At 48.8% G+C, this 21,199-nt stretch overlaps 1 protein-coding gene and 1 long non-coding RNA gene across 6 annotated transcripts in view; one reads left to right on the forward strand and one right to left on the reverse strand.

Moving 5' to 3' along the window:
- Rnf220 (ring finger protein 220) overlaps positions 1-21,199 on the reverse strand; it is a 230,567-nt gene that overhangs the window by 25,488 nt on the left and 183,880 nt on the right. For all 5 annotated transcript variants that reach the window (XM_021250730.2, XM_021250728.2, XM_087214767.1 and 2 more), the window contains exons 3-4: positions 11,100-11,232; positions 2,628-2,673 (exon numbers count right to left, since the gene is read on the reverse strand). In XM_021250730.2, the coding sequence (XP_021106389.1) occupies positions 2,628-2,673; positions 11,100-11,232 (179 nt within the window). The remainder of the gene's footprint in view (positions 1-2,627; positions 2,674-11,099; positions 11,233-21,199) is intronic.
- On the forward strand, positions 441-20,922 carry LOC110347243 (uncharacterized). Its single transcript, XR_015452625.1, has 2 exons — positions 441-5,949; positions 18,878-20,922. It is a non-coding gene; the product is annotated as an uncharacterized LOC110347243 (long non-coding RNA).

Consider the following 21,199-nt stretch of genomic DNA (forward strand, 5'->3'; position numbering starts at 1 on the left):
CCCACTGCCTAGCCCAGGAGCTGGAGGAGACAGGAGGCGGCAAAGTGCCTGTGGTGGGATTCCCTATAACTGGAAGCTCTCTCTGCACCCACCCGAGCCCAGCAGGACCAGAAAGGAGGTATTCTCAGGCAATGTCCTTCTGCTCTGGTCCCAAGGAAGATGCTGAGGAGGGGGAACAATGTGGGACCCTCACAACCATGAGAAAGCTCATACTTGTTCGTTTATGTTTCTCTCTCTCTCTCTCATTCTCTCTAGGTTAGAAGCCCTGAGAGGCCTCAGCATTACACCTGGGGCAAGCGGAATAAAAAAAGGTCACTGGTGCTTTTTAAACATGGACCAAAAAGCAGTAAAATCTGTTTTGAAAAAAAAATCTCGGCATTAAATCATGACTTTTTGCCTGGCTCTTCGCCTCATTAAAAGTGGCCTTTTGGAAGGTAAAATTATCATTGTAAGCGATAAGATCTTTAAGAAAATAATTCATGGCTTCTTCACCCTTTAATATGATAGCCGCCACCGGCTAATTTTTTTCTTAATGGCAACGAGGCCATCAATCTTGTCTGAGCCCCCTTGTCCTCTTTTCCTCCTCCTCTCTCCCTCCCGCTCCCTGTCCTCTCAGTCTCAGGCTTCGATCTTCTGGCTGCTGTTCCTTCCCCCATGACCTGCTTTCCTAAAGCCTAGGTCAAGGCCAAGGATGGGCCAGAAGCTGTTCAGTTTGGGAGTGTGAGCATATATCTGGAAGTAGGTGGGCACGTATCCCTTGCCTCTGCCTCTGGTGATCACTGTGCCTGAGTCTGTGGATGCAGGAATGTGCTCAGGTTTAAGACTTCCTGGGTGTGCCTTTGGATCTGGCTGTTTGTGTGGGGCTTCGTTATGTGGGGAGCTAGGTATGGATGAAAATTGCATCCTCAGAATACAGGCCTCTACCATGTTCAAGTCCTCATCCCTACCAGCCATGCTTAGGCGTCAGATGTCACTGGTTGTAGTGGCCAGCGTGGAAGCTTGGTCATGACCTTCCTGAGCCTCATCCTTAAATGCGGCAGGCTGGGCCAACCTCAGCCAGTGTGGCTCCCTACCTCTAAATCCAAGCTGCCTGGCTCCCCTCCTCTTTTCTTTTTAGGACTTGGAGGACTTTGCCTACTTGATCAGTCGTGCTGCCATCCAAGGCTAGGTCCAGTTCTCCTTCTTCCTCTCCCACTTGGCTATAGCTGAGCAAGTTCTTGAAGGAAAGTGCCAAGTCCACCCCCACCTTTGCTTTCCCCTCAGTATTGGGGATTGAACTGAAGGCCTTTGGACTGAGCTATATCACCAGCTTTTTTTTTTTTAAAAAACAGTCTCACTAAGTCACCAAGTTGCCCAGGCTGGGATTGAATTTGTGATCCTCCTGCCTCAGCCTCACAGAGTGCTGGGGTTGTAGGTATGTGCCACCATGCCTGGCTAGTCCACTCCTTTGAAAGGCCTGCAGGATAGCTGGGTCAACCCTGTGGAGGTGATATCTGTCATTCTGGCTCCTTTCCCCAAACTGTCCTCTCAGAAGTCACCAGAATGCAGTGAGCTCCTTTACTAGCCTTTCCCTATTGGATTACTGACCATTCCATACATTTCAAAACTTTTTTCCTTAGCTTCTGGGATACCATGCTCTTCTGTAGCCCTCCTAATTCACTGACTGTCCCTTCTCTGTCCTTCCTGGCCTCCTGGACCTTATCTTGACTGTAAGTGCAGAAGTCCCTGAGATTCTCGTTTCCCCCTGCACTCTTCCTCACTGACTTTATTTCCCAAGCTTCAACACCTCCTCATCGCTCCCCGTAACATACACTAGGGAGTTGCTGTGAGAGCTTAGGAGAGGGCAGCCTTGTTCTGGGGGCGGGTAGGGGATACTCAGGGAGTAAGGGTTTCAGTCTTCCTCTCTAGCTCTCTAAGTCTTCAAAATCATCACTTTTGAGGAAGCAGCACCATCTACCTTTGTGGCAATAGGGGAATTCTTGGTGCAAATGATGTCATTGTGCTAGGATCTCTCTGGCACCTCCTTTGTGCCAGATACTTGCCCCTCACCTTTCCTTTCTTCATCTGATGCTTTCAAGTTTTTCTGCAATAGTGTCTATTCAAGGGACAGATTGTCTCCCTACCCAGATGGACCCAGCATCCTCTCTGGTTCCTTATTGTCTGTGCATGTGCATGTACATGTGTGTACGTGTATGTACACACACATGCACACATATGCCACACCACACTGTCCTATGATCTGGCTTCTGAGGCCCTGAACTGTCTGCCTTGACTGAATTTCTATGTATTTCTTCATTGGCTATAGCTCACCTTCTTCCTGAACTTCCCCAGCCTTAGTGTCTGGGTTGCCCACATTCCCAGGCTGTTCTTCACTTTGACCCCTGTTCTAGCTTGAAGAGGAGAAAGTAAGATGAATATACCCATACTCACACACAGACCAGACCACACACATGCATGCACATGTGCACACAGATACATATACACAGAAACACACAGAGCAGCCCTAAGCCTCAGGCTGATGTTCAAGCCTTGGAGACAGTTGGTAATCCATGAAGGGTTCCTTTTTCTCAGGAGAAACCAGGTCTAGGTTAGGATGGGCAGGAGGAAAAACACAATTGGCCACCTACCTTGGGGGTGCCTGGAGCCATGGCATCCTTCAGAAGGGAATTCTTGCTGCCAAGAAAGAAGAGAACAGGGTGACCATTCCACCTGCTGCCCAGGGCATGCAAGGGTAGAGTAGAAGAATACCCCAAGAGAGAAGGCATAGCTCCATAGCGGAGCTCCACCCCTTCCATTCAATCCAATAGTCTAGCCTAGCTCAGCCTCTCTTAGGGGCCAAAGGCCATGCTGGCCACTGGGAGGGGGATGTAGATACCAGGTATGGGATCTGGGGAAGGAGACTATACCTCACTCCTGGGATCTGCCCTGATGATTCTGCCTGTCCTGGAGACTCCCTGCTCTCCACCCCTTGTCCCCAGCCTGCTCTTAGCTCCTATGGGATTGGGATGATGGAGCTGACATGGCTCTTGTCAATTCTTCCTCCAACACACTGCAAACTGTGTTAGGCCAGGAATGATCTCCCCCTGATTCAATTTGTCAGCCCCAGGCCCTCCAGCATTGGGCACGGCAGGCGGGTGGGAGCTGGGCCCTGAAATATAGTGGGCAGCTCAGAGCAGGTGGGGGCTGGGGCGGGAGGTGATGGATGGGCTGTGGGGGAGGCAAGGACTGTGTTTAATAACAAAATTGGTATGCAAGGCCACATCCCGCGCTAAGCATGAGTGATCCAGAGCCACAAAGTATTACAAATCCCTGCTAAACAGATGCTGACAATGGAACAAGACGTATCAAATCAGATCCACTTCAGAAACATTAATATCCCTGTTCCTGTCCCTCCTTGCCTGCTGCCCCCACTACATTTGCCACATCTGTGCTTATACATTTGTGCATGTGTATACACACACACACACACACACACACACATACATGTACACATGGCAGCTGATACGGTATATGCATGCAGTCAGACGCAGCTCATTTTCATAAGTCCCCGCACAGGCACACAAACAAAGTATCCATGTGGAGCATACCCACAGAACACACAAAAGACACAGTTGTGCACATATCCAAGGCAGAATACATGGGGCACATACAGACTTACAAGGTGTATCCTCAGGGAACACTTGCAGATGTGCTCAGGCACCCATTGGGCCAGACATAGGCACACCCAATGTGCAAAACCATAGGAAGATTTGGCCTCATGTTGGTGTGGGGTGCGGGGTGGGGATGTGTTACCTGCTCAGGGAAATTTGGCAATATCTAGATATCTATATTTTGTAGTGGCTGGGGATCAAACCCAGGACTCACATGTGCTAGGCAAACACTCCACCACTGAGCTATACCCCTACCCCCTAAAGATATTTTCAATTGTTGAAAGTTGGGCAGGAGAAGGGGTTGCTACTGGCATCTAGTGGGTAGAGGATATTTAAACATCCTAGAGTGTTAGACAGCCCATCTCTCTCAACACGGAATCATCTGACCCCAAAATATCAATAGCGCTGAGGCTGGGAAGCCCTGGTCTAAAGGCAGACACATATACACAGACTATAATTTTGCCAACAGGCACGCATACAAGCAGTCACACCCAGAGACTCAGACATGCATACAGATGCACAGAGCCACAGGGTCATATTCCCAGAGACATGGCCATAAAGACAAATTCATAACAGCCATACATACTGGATGAAGAGCTGCTTATATACACAAGTCCACAAAACACCTGCATAAATATAGGCACCAACACACACCCAGATACACATGCACCCACAGATGGAGTCACGAATTGGCACACATTCACCCGAACACACATATATCACAGTGCAGAGCCTACTAGATTTAGCAGCAGGGTGAGGTCAAGGTCTCAGGGTGAAAATAGAGCTACCAGTCTGATCACACAATAGGGACACCACAGACTAGGAAGGACAGCCAGAAAAGGTTCTGTTTGATTACATTTTGTTCATAAATGGTCCCTTCCTTGCCCTGTTGGAGGCACTGAGGATACAAAGGGGAAACTGAGCTGCTCTGGAGGTGCCACTGGTTGGTGAGTTCATGACTGCTATCATTCCTTCACCATTCTGCCTACAAAATTGGGGGAGAGCTGTTCTCCTCACTGCTGCTCCTATGCAGAGCCAGCTCCTTGTAGTGCTCAATAAAGTGTGATCCAGAAAAAAACAAAAACAAAAACAAACAAGGCTAGGGCCCGGGATTTAGCTCAGTGGTGCAGTGCCTGCCCGGCAAGCGCAAGGCCCTGGGTTTGATTCCCGGTACCAAAAAAAAAAGAAAAGTGAAAAACAAACAAGGCTCCTATTGTATATACTGTTCTCACCAGGCCTTACTCTAGACTGGGGTGTATTATCTAGTTGGATCAGGAGAGAACAGGAAAAAAAAAAGGAATGAGTGATCATTGTTGTACCCACTATATATGACAGACACAGGGTTTGTATGTGTTATCTCACTGAGTCATCACAAAAATTTTACAAAGTTGACTAACAGGTTAAGTGACATCTTTGTGTTCCCACAGTTCATGGAGGGTTTGGGATATAAGTTTGGATCCAAACAGGTCCAAAGTGTTGGATATATATTCAGAAGGTCTCACTATACTGCCCAGACTGATCTTGAACTCCCAGACTTGAGTGATCCTCCTGCATCAGCTTTCCAAGTAGTTGGGACTATGAGTACACAACACCACACACACCTAGCTCATGGTGCTGATTTTTAATTGCCCACTCTGCCTCCCTAAAGATACACAGGACTTAGGCTCCAGGGCAGAACTGTGTTCTCTTTCTTCTTTTCCTTTGCTGTGACTTTGGGGAGGGTCTTACTGACCCTGGGCTTTACTCTACTATGCTGCTGAATAGAATGAGGCCCTTCGAGGTCAGGAGGTCCACCCTCTCACCTGGCAAAGTCCATCATCTAGATCTTTTTCTAGTAATAGTCTTTCCTTCCTTTGCATGAAAAGAGTACAACCTCAGACTCATTCCCTTGCTCTGAGGGAGGGTCCCAGCCTACATTTCCTCTACCAACCTCATCATCTCTATAGTTGGCTTGGTCCTCCAGAGATTGAAGAGCTTGGTGAGAGCCTTGCCTTGGAGCAGGGAGGTCTGAGCCCAGGAGCTGTCGGCAGCCTGGCTCCCGCCCAGCCCATCAGCTCTGCCTTCTGTCCCTCCCTGTTTCCATAGCCCGCCCTCAACGATTTCCTCCCTTGCTCAGTCACTCGCTGCCTAGTGATCCATGGGTTTTAAATTATAACTGAGACCCAGGAAACGCATTCCTAAGTACAATATTCATGGGCTGGGCTGACACTTTTAATTAAGGTGATTTACACTGAATTATCCTTGGAAATAAAGAAATGGTGCACTGCCGGGGAATAAACCATCATCACCAGCCGCCTTTGTAAGTTACACTTCGTTTTAATCTATTTGGGGAATTGTTTATCTAGTTCATTACCCAACCAAACACCGAGGCCGGCCTTAAATAAGGCTTAAGTGGGGGTGGGGGCACTGGCATCTCCATACCCTGCCTCTCCTCTAGAGTCACCCAGCCTCCCCTTGGCTTCTTTCAGTCCTTTTAAAGCGCTGCCCAGAGAACTGGCTTCCCAGCCCAGAAGTCAGCTCTCTCAGTGGCTCCGGAAGCCTCCCAGAGGAGATCTCTGAGCTCAGGCCCCATCAAACTAGGCCCCACTTTCAGCTCTGTACAAATTCTCTATGTCCAAGGCTCTTTCTTCTTTCTGGATGGAAACTCCAGCCTGAGGGCCACAGAGAGGTCTGGAGCCATCCCCTGCCACTTGCCCTTCCATGTTCTGCCCTTATCTATGACCCTACTACTGTACACATCCAGTCCCTACCCCATCACCGTCCTAGAGACATCTCAGGCTCAGCTTGCCCAGAGGCTTGCCTGCAGCCCCTTCTTGCCTTCAGCATTTGCCTCTCTGCCCCCTCCACCCTCCCAGTCATCCGAGTCAGAAAGTGTCCTTTTAGGAAGTTCTCCAGCTAAGGCCTCTGATTTCTTCTTCCTCAGATCTCTTATCATTCCCTCTTCTGCATCCCTACTGCCACTGCCCTTGTCCCAGGACCCTGCCCTGTCTCTGCCCCTAGTCTGAACTCCAAGCCATTCTCCTATAGCTCATCTTGCTCTGCTGGGACTTCATCCTGACTCAAGATGATTCTCATTACCCCTCCAGTCTAGAATCCCCTCCAGCATGCAAGGCCCTCCACAATCTGTCCTTGACCTAACTTTGCCCTCTGTTCTCACTGGCCAGATCCTGGCATCTAAGGGAGCCCTGGTGGGCAGGACTGAGAAGGAGAAAGACAAGGTGGGCTTTGTGGGTATAGTCTCTGACCTCAAATGTGAAAGCTTTGAAAACTGCAAGTGCTGTGCTAATGGGAGCTCCCATTGCTCTTCCTGTAAGGGTCTGGGTGACCATGTACCTGTGGGAATGTGCATGGTGGGAAGGCAGTTTTCAGGGTGTGTGTGTGTGTGTGTGTGTGTGTGTGTGTGTGTGTGTAAGTGGATCTGTGTGTGGGGGAAGGGGGCCGTGCACACCTGTCTGTGAAAAACCAGCTCCCTAGCTTGGGACTGGAAGGCCCCTGCTTCTCTGTGAGCCCTTAGGTTCGTTCCAAATAGCAGGTTGTTCCCAGAGGCCCTGCTCTGTGCTGTTGGATTGAAAGAGACAGAAGGCAGAACAGGCCCATCCTGAAAGCTCCTCAAGCAGAACCTCGAAGCAGACTGACGGAGGGCACCCTGCTGACAGCATCACAGGCTCGGGAATGGCCTGGCTGAGGAAGGGGGGAGGGCAAAGAAGGCAGAGGGTAAGAGAGGAGGGGGAGGAGCCAGCGGGGGCAAGAAGGGAGAGGAGCCGAGAGAGGAAGAGCCTATGAGGCAGACCCGGAAGGGGAAGACTGGAGAGCTAGGGAGGAGGCCACTGATGGTGGATGCCCACATTTGGCTTCTGCCCTTCTGTGGGACTCAGTCTCCCCGTCCCACGTGGCCAGTCCAAAGCCCCGTTATTTTCAGGATACTGATGGCGGGAAGGAGAAAAGAGGGGCGTATTTAGGAAACCCCAGAGCCTCCTCTTTCCCTAGCCTCCTCTGCCCACCTCCCATTGCCCCGAAAGCCAGCAGGGCGGGGCAAGGGCACCGAGGCTGAGGCCCTGCCTTCCCCTCCTGCAGGCGGCAGCCAGCCCGGAGGGAGCTGACACACTCCTTGGGAATTTATCACGCACCCAATTACAATGTTAATTGGCAAGTTCCTGAAATCAATTAATTCGCAAATTTTTTCCAATTAAAAATCCAGATAAATCACAGGGCGGCAGGCCACTCCGGCCTGCAGTTGGTGGGCGCACCGGCCCGGGAGGGGGCGCGGGCGCGGCTGCCCTTGAACGCCTTTGCCGGCCAGTCCGGCTGTCAGTGCGCCGGGCGCGGCGGGGCCGAGACAGATAAAACCATCGACCCGTCGCCGCCAGCGCTTCGGCTTTATCGATCCGACGGGAATTTCACTTGCTGTGCAGATCCCGCTGTCCGGCTGTCAGACACCCGGTGCTGGGTGGAGGGGGGGGGCGTGCCTGGGGCGCAGGGTGTGCACGTGCAGAAGCGGTGTGGGGGGCGCTGGGCCGGGCCGGACGTGACAGGACAGATGTGGGGGACACGAGACACAGCCACAGCAGTGAGGGCAGGGAGCTAGGTGGGGATTTTGGGTGGGGAAAGGGACTTGGGGTAAGGACGTGGGGGGAGCCGATGCTCTGAGAGGGATGAAGGATTGTGCAGGTCGTGGGTCCGGCTGGACCGAGGATGCCCTGGGCAGGACAAACGAGGAACCCTACGGGGGAGGCAGAGAAATCTGGTCCTCAAGACCGTCAGGGGCACACAGCCTGTATAAGACGGAGGGCCTCCCCACCTCTGCCTCTGTTTTCCGTTCCCATTGTGAAGTCCCCTGTTGGGAGCAAGTTATACAGGACTCCTGGAAAGCACAATGTGGCACTCAACTGGGGTGTGTCTTTCACTCTGACTAGGGCTGGTCAGTTCCGGGTGTGTATGTTGAGGGATTAAGAGAATGAGCACTGGAGTCAAACTGCCTGAGTTTGAATCTTATTGTTAACGCTTACTACCGTGTGGTGTTACAGTGTTACTTAACCCTTTTATGCCTGTTTCATCATCTATGAAATGGGAGTAGTCATTACAGTCATGTACCACATAACAATGTTTTGGGCAAGAGTGGACCACATATATGATAATGGTTCCTTATGATTATATTGCCTAGTGACCTTGTAGCCATCTTATGGTTTTTTGTCTGTTTTGAGACATGGTCTCATTGTGTAGTCTAGGCTGTATGTGAACTCATTATGTAGCCCAGGCTGTCCTCAAACTCCAGATTCTCCTGCCTCGGCCTCCTGAGTGCTGGGATTACAGGTGTGTGTCTCCATGTTTAGCTGCCATTTTATTTGTGTTAGCACATTGTATGATGTTCATTTGACAAAATCATCTAAGGATGAATTTCTCAGAATGAACATGTAACTGTACTGCCTGCCTCAGAGGGGTATAATGATGATTAAATAAATTAATGTAATGTAAAATACTTGGCACATAGTGTTTAATAAGGCTTATTAGCTACCTTTAATATAGTTTTTCATGGTGGTTTTAAGGTATGCTCACAATTCTTTTGCTACTGCTCTCGTTCGAGAGGCAGAGCTTATAGAGCTTGATTCTCCTCCCCTGAGTTAGGCTGGACTTGACCTGTTTCTAATGAATAGAATAGGGTATAGGTGAAGCAATAGTGTGTGACTTCCTACACTAGGAAAAGGCATTGTGGCTTCCTCCTTAGTCTTTCTCAGATCACATGCTTGTATGAGGTCATCTGCCATGTCAGAGGGAAACTCAAGCAGTGCCTGGAGGGATCCACATAGAGAGGAACTGAGGCCTCCTGCCAACAGCCATTTGAAGTGAGCCATCTTGGAAACATGCCACAGTTCTAGGGAGACCTGCAGATGACTTCAGTCTTCACAGATATCTTGGTTGCAGCCTCATGGGAGACTGAGCCAGTAGCCACAACTACCCACCTAGACTGGTTGGGAACTCGTGACCCACAGAAACTCAGATAATAAGTGTTTGTTGTTTAAAGCCACTAGGTTTTGGGGTAATTTGTAACACTGCAATACTAGTACTTTTTCCTTCAACATTTGTCCATCAGGAAGCCTTCTCTGCCCCGTGCTGGGTTTGGGGCCTCCTAGACACCTTCAGAGCTCCAGCTCTTCCCATGGAGCATCTTCTATTTCTTGGGGTTTTTATTCCTGACTTTCTGTACTCTTGTCCTGTGAACTTCCTGGATGGGGTCATTTCAGATCCATGTACTCTGGCAGGTGATTAGTTGAGAGGGTAGAAGGGAAAGGGTCATTCAGGTCTGATGACTGGAACTGAATGAAGGGTAGGACTGGAGTGGGGGGGAGGCAGTTCATTGTGGCAGACTGTAGTTCCCAAAGGTGGCTGCAGCCATCTATTCTGTCCCATATGATTTTTTTTTTTCCATGCGATCTTCTACTGTAAGACCTTACCACTCCTCCCAACAAAAGCGGTGGGTTTTCCTGCTCACTTTGAATGTGGGTGGACTAATACTGCCTTGGTCAGTAGAGTACAGTGGAAATGATATTAAATGACTTCTAAGGTTAGGTTACAAAAGTCATCCAGCTCCCATCTTGTTGGTCGGAACATTTGTTTTTGGAGCCCTAAACTGCCATGTATGAAGTCCAACTACCCCAAGGCTACTAAGCTATGAGAAGCCCAAGCCACATGGAAAAGTTTTTGCAGATACTTTGGCCCAAGCTCCATCAGAGGTCCCAGCTGACAGCCAGCATCAAGCATCAGATTTGTGAGTGAAGGAAGTCTCTGGATGCTTCCAGCTCCCAGCTTCTGTGTCTTCCCAGCTGAGTCCCCAGACATCTGGAGCAGATACAGCCATGATCTCTGTGTCCTGAGTATCTGATCCCAGACTGCGTGAGCATAATGGAGTAGTGTTGCTTTACGCTACTAAGATTTGTCACACCTCTCCTTTGCTTCCCTTGGTTACCTGGCTGCTTTCTAAGGTCCTTGAGGAGGCTTAGCACAGTCCTTTAGGTGGGGACAGGGAAGGGAGGACTGGGGATAAGTTGAGGTGGGTCAAGATTGTCACTTTTCAGCCCCTGAAATTCATAAGGTACTGCTCCTCTCCTGGCTGGCAGGACCAGGCTGACCTTCTGATGGGGCTGCCAGGCCCACACATGCTTCTTTCATCCTACTCTGGGGCCCCACATGCAGTGCTGGGCCTATAGCAGACATCCCCTGGCTAATTCCCATTGTGCTCTTTTGCAGCTGGGGCCTGAGGAGTCACTCTCATCTTACAAAATACATCAGGAAGAGAAAGGTAGCACCATTTAGCTGGAGGATCTGAGGGTTGAAAGTGGCTGGGAATGACAGGAGGATCCTGGCTTCTCCCTAGAGGCTGGTATAATTCTGAGACCTCATGGCTAGGAGCCTCAGTGGCATCTCCAGCAGGCAGGCTCTGGGTAGGTGGCTTACCTGGTGGGCAGCTGGGCCAGCTGCTCCAGTTCCTGTTCCATGTGCTCCTGCAAGTCGCTAGGCCTCAGCAGGACTTGGCAGATGGGGCAGATTGGGGCCTGGTTGTCAAACAACGCTGCTGCTTTCTTCTTACCTGGCAAGGGAAGAACAGATACACGTTAGCAGGGCTGGTCTCCACCTCAAGCCTGCTACTGCCCCCTTGGGTTCTTGACTTATAGGAGAGGTGAGCTGGTAAGCCTGAGAGCCTAAGAGCATCACTTTGTTTCACAGCTCCAGAGGCTGTGGCCATAAATGGTGCTTCCTCAGCCAGCTGCCCCTCTTGAAAATCTACTGGGAGACAATCAGTGCTCTATGCACTCAAACCTTGACCACTCCATTTCACACGTTTTTAATCACAGAATCACCCAGAATACTGAGTGCCTCCCCACCCCTCTCATTCCTTTCCTGCTTTTACACTCTTCAGATCTGGAGAAGGAAGACAAGAGAGAGAGAGAGAAAGGGGATTTAGTCCAGGAGTCATTCAATAAACGTTCTCTCATGCTTACTCTGAACCACGTACAGTGCAGAGCAGTGGGGTCCTAACGTGGAATCAGGTCTAGTTCCTGTCCTTGAGGCCCTTGCAGTTGAGTGGGAAGGACCAACACGGACTAGGTGACCTCCAGGGTAGCAATCTTTCCTTTTCTCCACTCTCCCCAAGGCCTCCCTCAGCCTCTGTTCTCATTCTGTGTGGTGGATGATCTCATTCATTCTATGGCCATCACTCCCACCCATGTCTTATTGACCGCAGACTCTGTATTTCCACTCTGGATCCCTCCAGATTTGTATATCCAAATGTCTAACGAACATCAATGCCTGAATATCCTGTAAGAATCTGAAACCCAACAATTCAAAATCGAGTTCTTCAACTTTTTCACCCCTTCCATACCTGCTCCTCTTTCAGCAGTGAGCATCTCTGTTAATACCTTCTTTCACTCAGTCACCTAAACCAGTAACTTCAGGCTCACTGTATGCCCCTTACCTTGCCTTGCTCCCCTGAACTTCTCATTCATTTAACTACCAAACCCTGTCCATTCTGCTTCTTCAACATTCCTCAAATCTATGTTCTTCCTATTCAAGTCTCCCTTGGATAATCTCACTGGCTCCTTGTGAGTCTCATTGATCCTAAGTTCTCTCCTTCCACTCCACTCTTCCAATACATGTGTACACTGAGGGTCAGATAGGTGCCTGAACTCTATTTCTACTGTCATTGATGATAACAGAACAAACCATGCTAGGAAGAAGTGAGCTGGTTGCCTAGTTTATCCCTGTTGGATGCCTAAACCTCTTCCCTTCTCTCGTGCAGTGCTCTGCTAGACTGTTTACAGCATGGGGTTGAGGAGCCCTATTTATTTAGAAACATCCTTAGCTATTCATGGATACTCTGACTGTAGAAAGTCTGGGCTTGAGACTAGATCCTTCTCCTTGCTTTTTCTTCTCCTGCGCGCCTGGAGAGAGTCAAAGTCAGCTTTCACAGAGATAAAGCCCATGCAGTGATAGCCAAGATGGTTACTTGAGTAGGGATGCCAGATTAAACACAGGGTGCCTGATGAAATTTGGTTTCAGATAAGCAAGGAATCATGTTTTAGTATAAGTATGTCCTAAATATTGCACAGGGCATATTTGTATAAAAATTATTCTGGGGCTGAGGATTTAGCTCAGTGGTTCTGCCTCTTGTCTCACAAGTGCAAGGTCCTGAGTTCAATCCCTGGTACCAAAAAATTGTATTCCTTGTTTTTCCAAAAATCAAATCTCTCTGTATATCTTATATTTAAATATCCGAAACTTGGCAGCCCTATACTTGAGGAAGCTCCCAGTTTAGGCTGAGCACAAGAACTCACTTCCTTTTGACACAGACTAAACAGGATTACCGCTCCTCTACAAGCTTGGATGGAGTTATCTGAGGGCTCGAAGGAGCAATTCATTCTTTTTTTCCCTTTTTTAATTGGGGGGTGAGTTATGGTAAAAAGAGAAGGCTTAGTCAAAAGAGTGAAATTTAAGTTGCACCTTAGAAGTATACTAAGCAGGGAATGGGAGCAAGTGAATGAATTAATGAATATGCTATGAGTTCCTTGTGGGCAGGAACCATTTCTTATTCATCTGTATATAGACAATTTATTGCAGGCCTGGCATAGACTAGATGTTCAATAATAAAGCAAAAGAGAAAAAAAGAGGAAGAGAAGGAAGAAAGGTGAACAAAGAGCAGCAGATTGTCCTCAAAGCACTGTAAACCTTCACAGAGCTGGGATATCAGCTTCCGAGGCTTTGTGTATACCAGGGAGGGGTAGGTGTGGCTCCAGCCTATGTGGAGGTCTTGGAAGAGGGGAGGAAGTCCTTTTGACGTGTGCCTTGGTGGCTGTGCCTCAGATGTTCAGGGGAGAGCTGGAAGGCAGCTTTAACTAAAAGAAGCAGATGTGGCCCCTAGGAGGTAGAAGATGAGGATTCTAGTTTTAGCTCTGCCCCTTATTTCATCTCAGAGGTGAATGATATCCTAGGACTTGTCCGGGCCATTACCTTTATTCTACAGATGGAGAAACTGAGGCTCAGAGCTAGGCAGGAACCCCTGAATTTGGTTCTTTTTTTGGGGGGAGGGTTGGTTTTTTGAGACAGGGTCTTGCTTTGTAGTTCAGGCTGCCCCTGAATTCCCTATGTAGCCCAGGCTAGCCTCGAACTCACAGTAATCCTCCTGCCTCTGGCTCCTGAGCATTGGGATTACAGGCGTGTGCCACCACACCTGGCCTGAACTTGGTTCTTGATCTGATGGCTTCATTTACTTGTTCCTTCAGCAAACATTTACAAAACAATCAAATATCAGGTATAATTCTAGGGGAAACCAGATCTCAGAGATAAGTAAAAACACATCCCTGGCCTCTAGGAAGTCACAAATTAGTGGGAAAGCTCAAAAAGAGAGCCAGAGACTCCAGTCAGTGTAGGTCAGAGCTGTAAGGAGGCATGAGCAAGGAGGGTACTGTGGGAGGGCAGGAGGGGCCAGCAGAGGGTTGGCAGGATTCAAGGGGAAAGCAGGATGAGCAAGGGAGAGTTGACAGGTTGTTGGGACAGATCACTGGAACAGGGGGAGATGAGGAGCATGGAGCAAGGAGGATCTAGGACATGGGGTCTGAGCTGAGGTGGAAATGGCAGGGGTTTTGATCTGGAACACTAAGTCTGCTCTTTAAGGCTCTCTAGAGCCCAGATTCCTTTCATCAAGCTTAGGGGCTGGGCATCAGCATTCCTATGTATTTGTTTTCATTTCGTCTGCTTTGCTGCCATGGGAATATTCTGCTTTTCTGAGCATGTACTCAGTTTCTCTATCAGGACAATGGGCCCTCTTCTTGGCTCCCACATTCTAGAATAGCATTGACAGGGATCAGCAGAGAGATCCAATAACCTATGGCCTCTGTCCTACCCCCATTTTCTCAGGGGTTAGAGTGGCAGGTGACAGCATGGCTCTGGGCCCCCTGCTTTCCCTCCCCTGCTGTGTTCCCTATAATTTTATATTGAGACCTGTGGTCATGACGTGGATTTTACTGCACTAACGACATGGCCTGCCCAGGTTTAATGATAAAATCCATACTCTGGCCCTGGGCCTGCTCCTCCTTTGCATAATTCCCAGAATACAGCTCCCTGAAGCTTTTGACCTGGGCCATTACAGTGGCCATAAAATGGGCCATAAAACCGCTGGGGATGGCCAAGAGGAGGGGGTGTGGTCTTGCTGGGGTGGGAATTGAGCCCTCAACCCCTACTCTTCCCAGGTCCAGGGGAGGCATCCCTTGGCTCTTCCTTTCCACAATTCCCAGAATTTGGGAACATCTCAGGCTGGTGAGGCCCCCAGAAATCTTTGGTCTAGCTGCCCATCTGATGCAGGAATCCCTTCTCCAATACAACTGGCAGTGTCACAGGTAGGCACAGGAGCCTGGTGAGGCAGGCTGTCAGAAAGCATCATCTCCTTGAGCAGTCCCCATTCCCTTCCTGGATGAGCTCCCCAACAGCTAGGCAAGGCCTTTTGCCACAGGTGGGTCTAGGTCATATAGGCCCAGGTCGAATCCTGTCCCTCTCCAGGAGGACTAGCTCCCTGGGGAGGGGGAGGTCAGGAGCCAGGCTGAGCAGCACAGTGGGGAGCAGCGGAAGCAGGAGGGGATGGGGACAGGGACTGGGCTGGGCTGTCAGTGCTAAAGATGATGAATGGGGGAGGTGAGGCGGGAGGCCCAGTGTTATCGGCAGTGGATGGCAAGCGCGGGGCGCTCTCCGCTCCTGCTAATCCCCGGGCGCTGCCTCAGCCCTTGCACTGATAACGAGGAAATGGGACTGACAACAATTTTTAGCTGAGAGATTCTTCACCAAAATGCCAGGCGGCCGGAGGTCTGACAGCGCCTGATTGAGTGTGTGAGTGTGTGAGGGGGATGCCCGCAGCCCCCTCCCCTCCCATGCAAAGATGGATCGCTCATTCTGCCTCCCGTCCACATTCATTACCTCGCCTTCCTCCCCACCACCCCTGCTGCAGTGAGACCCGCCACCTCCACTTCCTTGCCAGCCTGCAGCAGGTATCTCCGAAGCCAGAGGAGGACAGGGAGGGGAGGGCTCTCGACCCTGTTCCCACCCTTACACAGGGTAACTCTGGCTTAAAGAGCAGACAAGGGCCTCTGGCAGAGCCAGGACTGGGAATCGGGTCAAGTCTAAGTCTGGTTGTGTGACCTCCAGGGGTTCCTTTCCCTTGCTGAGCTGCTCGATTACCTTCCCTGCCAATCAGCAGTATGGCTCCAACAGGAAGTGACTGACTATAAACTGCAAAGAGAGACTGGTTAGTTGAGTAGAGAGATGAGGTCAAGCCAAGGTGACCTCTTCCTAGCCTGGGCCAGGCACCAGCCCATCCAGCCCTCAAGCCTTGCAATGAGGTCTCAGGTACCTGGGGGCCTAGATCAGCCCTCTGCTGCCCCCCTCTGTTGGGAATTGCCAACCATTGGGCACAGGCAACTCAAGGCCCACAGAGACTGCCTCTTCTGTCATCTTCCATAGAGAACCTGGGAAGTATGGTGAGGATCTCATTCAAAGAGAAAGCCCTGTCCTGCTAGGTCACTAATCCATGTCTGGCCTTGCAACTCTCCACCATGTGATGCTTCTCTGGTGTGGCCTGATTTGCTTGTGTTCCAGTTCTATTGCTTGGGGGTTCCATTCTTGCCTCTCTGCTTGTCCAGGCAGCAATCTCCATCTCTACAGTCTTTTCTCTGCAGACCACAAAAGCATGTCTTGACTACCTAAAGTTTGACTAGGGCAGTGATGGCAAACCTTTTCAGTGATATGAACAGCCTGCTGTGGCACGTGTGCCACAGGTTTGCCACAACTGGACAAGGGATAGGGAGCATTAAAATGAGCATGAAAGGGATTCGAATAGCTGGGACTTCCAAGAGTATGTATGTTAATAGAGGCTAAGACTTCCAAGAGTATGTATGTTGATATATGTTGTGTCTTTGTCTGAAAATATGGTTGCCCTTTGCCTTCTGACTCCATCCCTATTTTCTAGTGACAAAGCTGCAGAATAGAACTTCAAGCAGAATTCAACAGAGTTGCCTCTTTCTAGCTATGTGACCTTGGGCACTTAACAGTTCTGAGCTTCATTTCCCCTTATATGAAGTGAGGATAATATCTAACTTCCATGACTTTTGTGAGACCCAGTTAAATCAAGGCTGTGTACAAGTGAGGAGTCATTGTTGTTTCAGGAAAGAAACCAGCACACATTTGTTGTTTGTGCCTGTGGTCATCCCCTCCTGCCCTTGTCTTGTATCCAGCCTTCTTCCTTGCAGTGATTAAGACTGTCTGCCACTCAGGCGGTACCCTAGCCTTGGCTCCTCCAGCCCCTGGGGAGTTCCTTCTCCTGACCAGCCATACCTATATATCTGTTTATTTGTTTGTATGTCAATGTGTCCATCTGTCCATCCATCCAATTATTTACCCATTATCTGTTCAATAAGACTGTTTATTGAATGTCATTATATACTAGGGTGTAGGTTGCTACTGAACATAATTTACCTCATTTACCTTGTAATAGTCCTGTAAGGTAGGAATGGTTATCTCTATCACAGTGATAAGGAAAGTGAAACTCAGAATAATGCAATGGCTGATTTACAAAGGGAAGAGTAGGAATTTAAATCCAGGCCTGTTTGATTCCAAACCTGAGCAATATCTATGTATGGGTCTACCCATTCACTTAGCTAACGACTCAGTACTATTCCACAGCTGTCTACTGATATCCATAGTAAAGATGGCAGACAATAATGGACAGGACAGACACAATCTCTGTCCTCAGAAAACTTGAGATCTCACCATAGATTGAGAGATTAAACCATTGTCCTCAGAGTAGTCTTAGGAAAAGGGAAATGCATAGATCTAAGGGAGCATATCATCTGATCTAGTAGGTGAAGAATGTAATATTTAAGCAAAGGTCTGAAGGAGGAGTGGGATGGGAACCAGTCAAGTAGTGATTAAAGAAAGTAGTGGTCTACATAGAAAGCAGCATGTATGAAGGTACAGAGGAGAGAAAGCCTAAATGAGGAGTTGAAAATAGTCCATGTGGCTGGAGGAGAGAGAGTGAGGGGCAGAGTGCTGAAATAGGATGAGAGGCCAATCTTGAAGGGCTTTTTATCTCCACTAATGATTTTGGTTGTTATTATTTTTAAACATACAGCAAGAAACCTTTGAATAGTTATAGGCAGGAGAGTGACTGATCAGGTTTGCATTTAAAAAAGATCATTCTAATTGCAAAGTAGCTGATGGCAAAGGGAACAAACACAGGTACAAGAACAAATACAGGAAGCCTGATTAGGAGATTCACTAACTCAGGTGAGAAATGACGGTGACATCATTCTAGTGTGATGATGATGGAGATGAGCAGAAGCAAATTGTTGGACACAGAGGTTAAAAGACAGATAGAAGTTAAGGATGACTTCAAGATTTCAGCTTTGAATGACTACTAGATGGTACACCATTTACTGACTGAGAGAATAGGAGGAAAGCAGCAGGTTTAGTAAAGAAGAAAATGGGTTCAGTTTTTGGGGTTTTTTTTTGGTACTGGGGATTGAACTCGGTCGGGTCCTTGCGATTGCGCAGCAGGCGGTGAAACCACTGAGCTAAATCCCCGGCTCTCAGTTTTGGATTTCTTAGTTTGAGGAACTGTTAAGACATCTATGTGAAAATGCTGAGTAGGCACCATATGTTGGGCCAGAGCTAGAAGTGTAGACCTAGTAGACATTGACATGTAGATAAGAACTGAAGTTCACTGCTGTATCTTCTTTACCTAGAACAATGTTTGGAATATGGCCAACACTCAGGAAATAGTCACTGAGTGAATGAATGAATGAAGTTAAGAGTAGGTGAGTTCACAGAGTATATACTATGAAGATTCTGCCGCAGAACCTGTAACAGGTTAACTCAAACAGGCAAAGGAAATTTAAGTCATAAGGACTAAGAAGGAATGGTCAAGAGATAGGAGATAAAAAAAAGGAAAGTGTGATGTTCTTGAAGCCAAGAAAGGAAGGCTTCAAGGAGGAGAGGAGTGTCATCAGTAGAGTCAAATGGTGCTGAGAGGTTAAGAACATCAGGCATGAGAATGTCACATCCACTCATCCTATCAGCGGTACAGCTGCCTACTCTCTATTCCATCCATCCATCCATCCATCCATCCATCCAAATCACCTAATTACTCACCCATTGTCCCCTGGCACTCATCCCCTTCCTCCTCTTTCCTCCAGGAGACTGACTGGCGCCTCCACTGAGTGTGGGACAGGAAGAGTTAATACGATGACAGACAGCATTTTTTACCTTCAGTCAATATGAACAAGGCCCCAAGACTATGATTCCAAACATCTGGATTTCATCAATATGTGATCTGTCATCGTATATTGGCATTCCCCAGTCCCCGCGCCAGAGCAATGCGGCTGGTTTTATTAATACGTCAAATACATTATCCGTGTAATACACTTGTCTGGCTGGGGCCTCCCGCTGGGGCGGGGCGGCGGATTTGAATGTATGATGAATCAGTTTGCATTACATGTTCGTAAGTCATCATTTGTCAGGATTAATAGGCATCCCTGGTAGAGGAGGTGGGGGTAGGGCGGGCAGGGGAGAGATGTGTATTTAGCTGTGGCCCATACTTATCTGCTGGTGCCCAGGGATCCCCTGAAAACAGCTGTGTACCGTCTTGTCCAGGCCCAGGTTAGCAGCTAACACATAAGGGGCAGAGGTGACATTTTCAGTGGTTCCAGGGTCACTTGGAACCAAATAGACCTATTTGTCTCTGCTTCAGGCTTGCCAAACAGCCAAAAAGGATATGGAGGGAGGCCATTTGCAAAGGCTGGCTAATTCATACTTATCTTTTAGGCCTCAACCTAGAATTCCTTCTTCCAGGGAACTTTCTTTGACTTCCTCAGACTGAATTAGGTGCCTCCTCTGTGTTCCCACAGCCTTTTGTACTGTGTTTTTTGCCGCCCCCCTAACACAGTGTTATTATTGCCTGTTATGTGTCTATCATTTTCCTTATATCATACATTTCTTGACAGCAAAAATTAACTTGCTCATTGCTGTAGCCTCAGCATCTAACAGAGGGGATAGCCCAAAGTAAGAGGAAAGTAATAGTAATAGGAGAAATCAGTAGATATTCTTTGAATTAATAGATAATTATTGACCTTGCCAAATCCCCAAAGATGCAGATATTGCCCTGGAGACTGGGGGCTTTCTCAGATTCCTCAAACCCACCCTGGCTCTGGTCTAGTCTGGTTGTCTATCTTGCTACCCATGCTTTGCTTTACTTGCTCTTCTTCCTTCCATAAGGTTTGTATACACCTCTTCTCACAGTATCCATTTCCTTACGTGTGACATACATATCCAGATCAAACACACAGGGGTGACAATTCATGCCCACATGTCCTCGCCATCTTCCTTTTCCCTCTATTCTGCCCACAGAATCTCAGATTGGCACTGTCAATTCCATGTGACCTCCTGTCAGCTCCAGGAACAAGAGTCTGGCTGATGCCCTGACTCTTGTGATGGATACTATTTCCTGTCTCTAGCAATAGAGGGGGCCCAAACTGAGCCAGACGTGGCTTCTGGATAGCCAATGGCAAACATCTACAGGATAGCCAGGTGATGGTCAGCTTGTAGACAGGTTTAGGGTCAGATATAGGCTCAAGTGGGAGCCAAAAGCTCTGGGCCAAGGCACAGTCAGGCTCACTAAGTCCTGGTCATGGAACCTGAACCCTTGGATTCACAAGCATTTGCTACAGCCAAGTGCACCAGCCAACCTGTTCAGAGCTGCTGGGCCTCGGGGTCCACAGCTATTTCACACCCCTGCCCTTGGCTATTCCAAACATAACTGCAGTCTCTCTCCTCTTGTGGAGCTACAATTTGTGCCACTCCTCCCTGAGTTAATAACTTCCAGGCAGCTCCCTGTGCTGGGCAGGGCTGGGTGAGTTGTGGGTGGGGCAGGTGGGCCCTCCCAGCATTCCCTGGGATTAGGGTTTACAAAGTTCAATAAAGGGCCCCATTCAGGAAAATATCCACATATGGACAATCACATTATCATCTCGTGTCGCCATACATACAGGTGCTCACATTGGCTGGGTGCGTTTTCACATCTAGATGTACATACGTGAGCACTTGTGCATATTTTCAAGTGTAGCTGAGTATACCTGTATATTCTCCCCAGCATGCCACCCATTCCCCTCTCCCCCAGTGCTTCTTTGTCATGGAGCCAAAATGCTAAGATTGTACCATTTAAAATAAAATCACTTCAAGTGTGCTTTACCCCCTGCTGGCTCTGACTATGGACTTATAAAAATGAAGTGGGAACCTCCACAGCTGTGGGCAATAAATCCTGAATAGCCGAGGAGGGCAGCGTTACCTGCTTTCTAGGCGGATGGGTGGAGCCCTGAGCCCTGATGACAAGTGCCTGTGGAGCTGGGTGGGCAGTGGGCCAGCTGCCTTCCATAGACCTGTACAGCTGGGAGACCCAGAACGCTGGTGGGGGAGCAAGGACTGACAATGCAGGAGAGAGAGGTAGAGGAAGGGAAGGGCTG

The sequence above is a fragment of the Heterocephalus glaber genome, unplaced genomic scaffold, assembly GCF_053883595.1.
Source record: "Heterocephalus glaber isolate CG9 unplaced genomic scaffold, H.glaber_assembly_v1.0 deba00001451, whole genome shotgun sequence".
Classification (NCBI taxonomy): Eukaryota; Metazoa; Chordata; class Mammalia; order Rodentia; family Bathyergidae; genus Heterocephalus; species Heterocephalus glaber.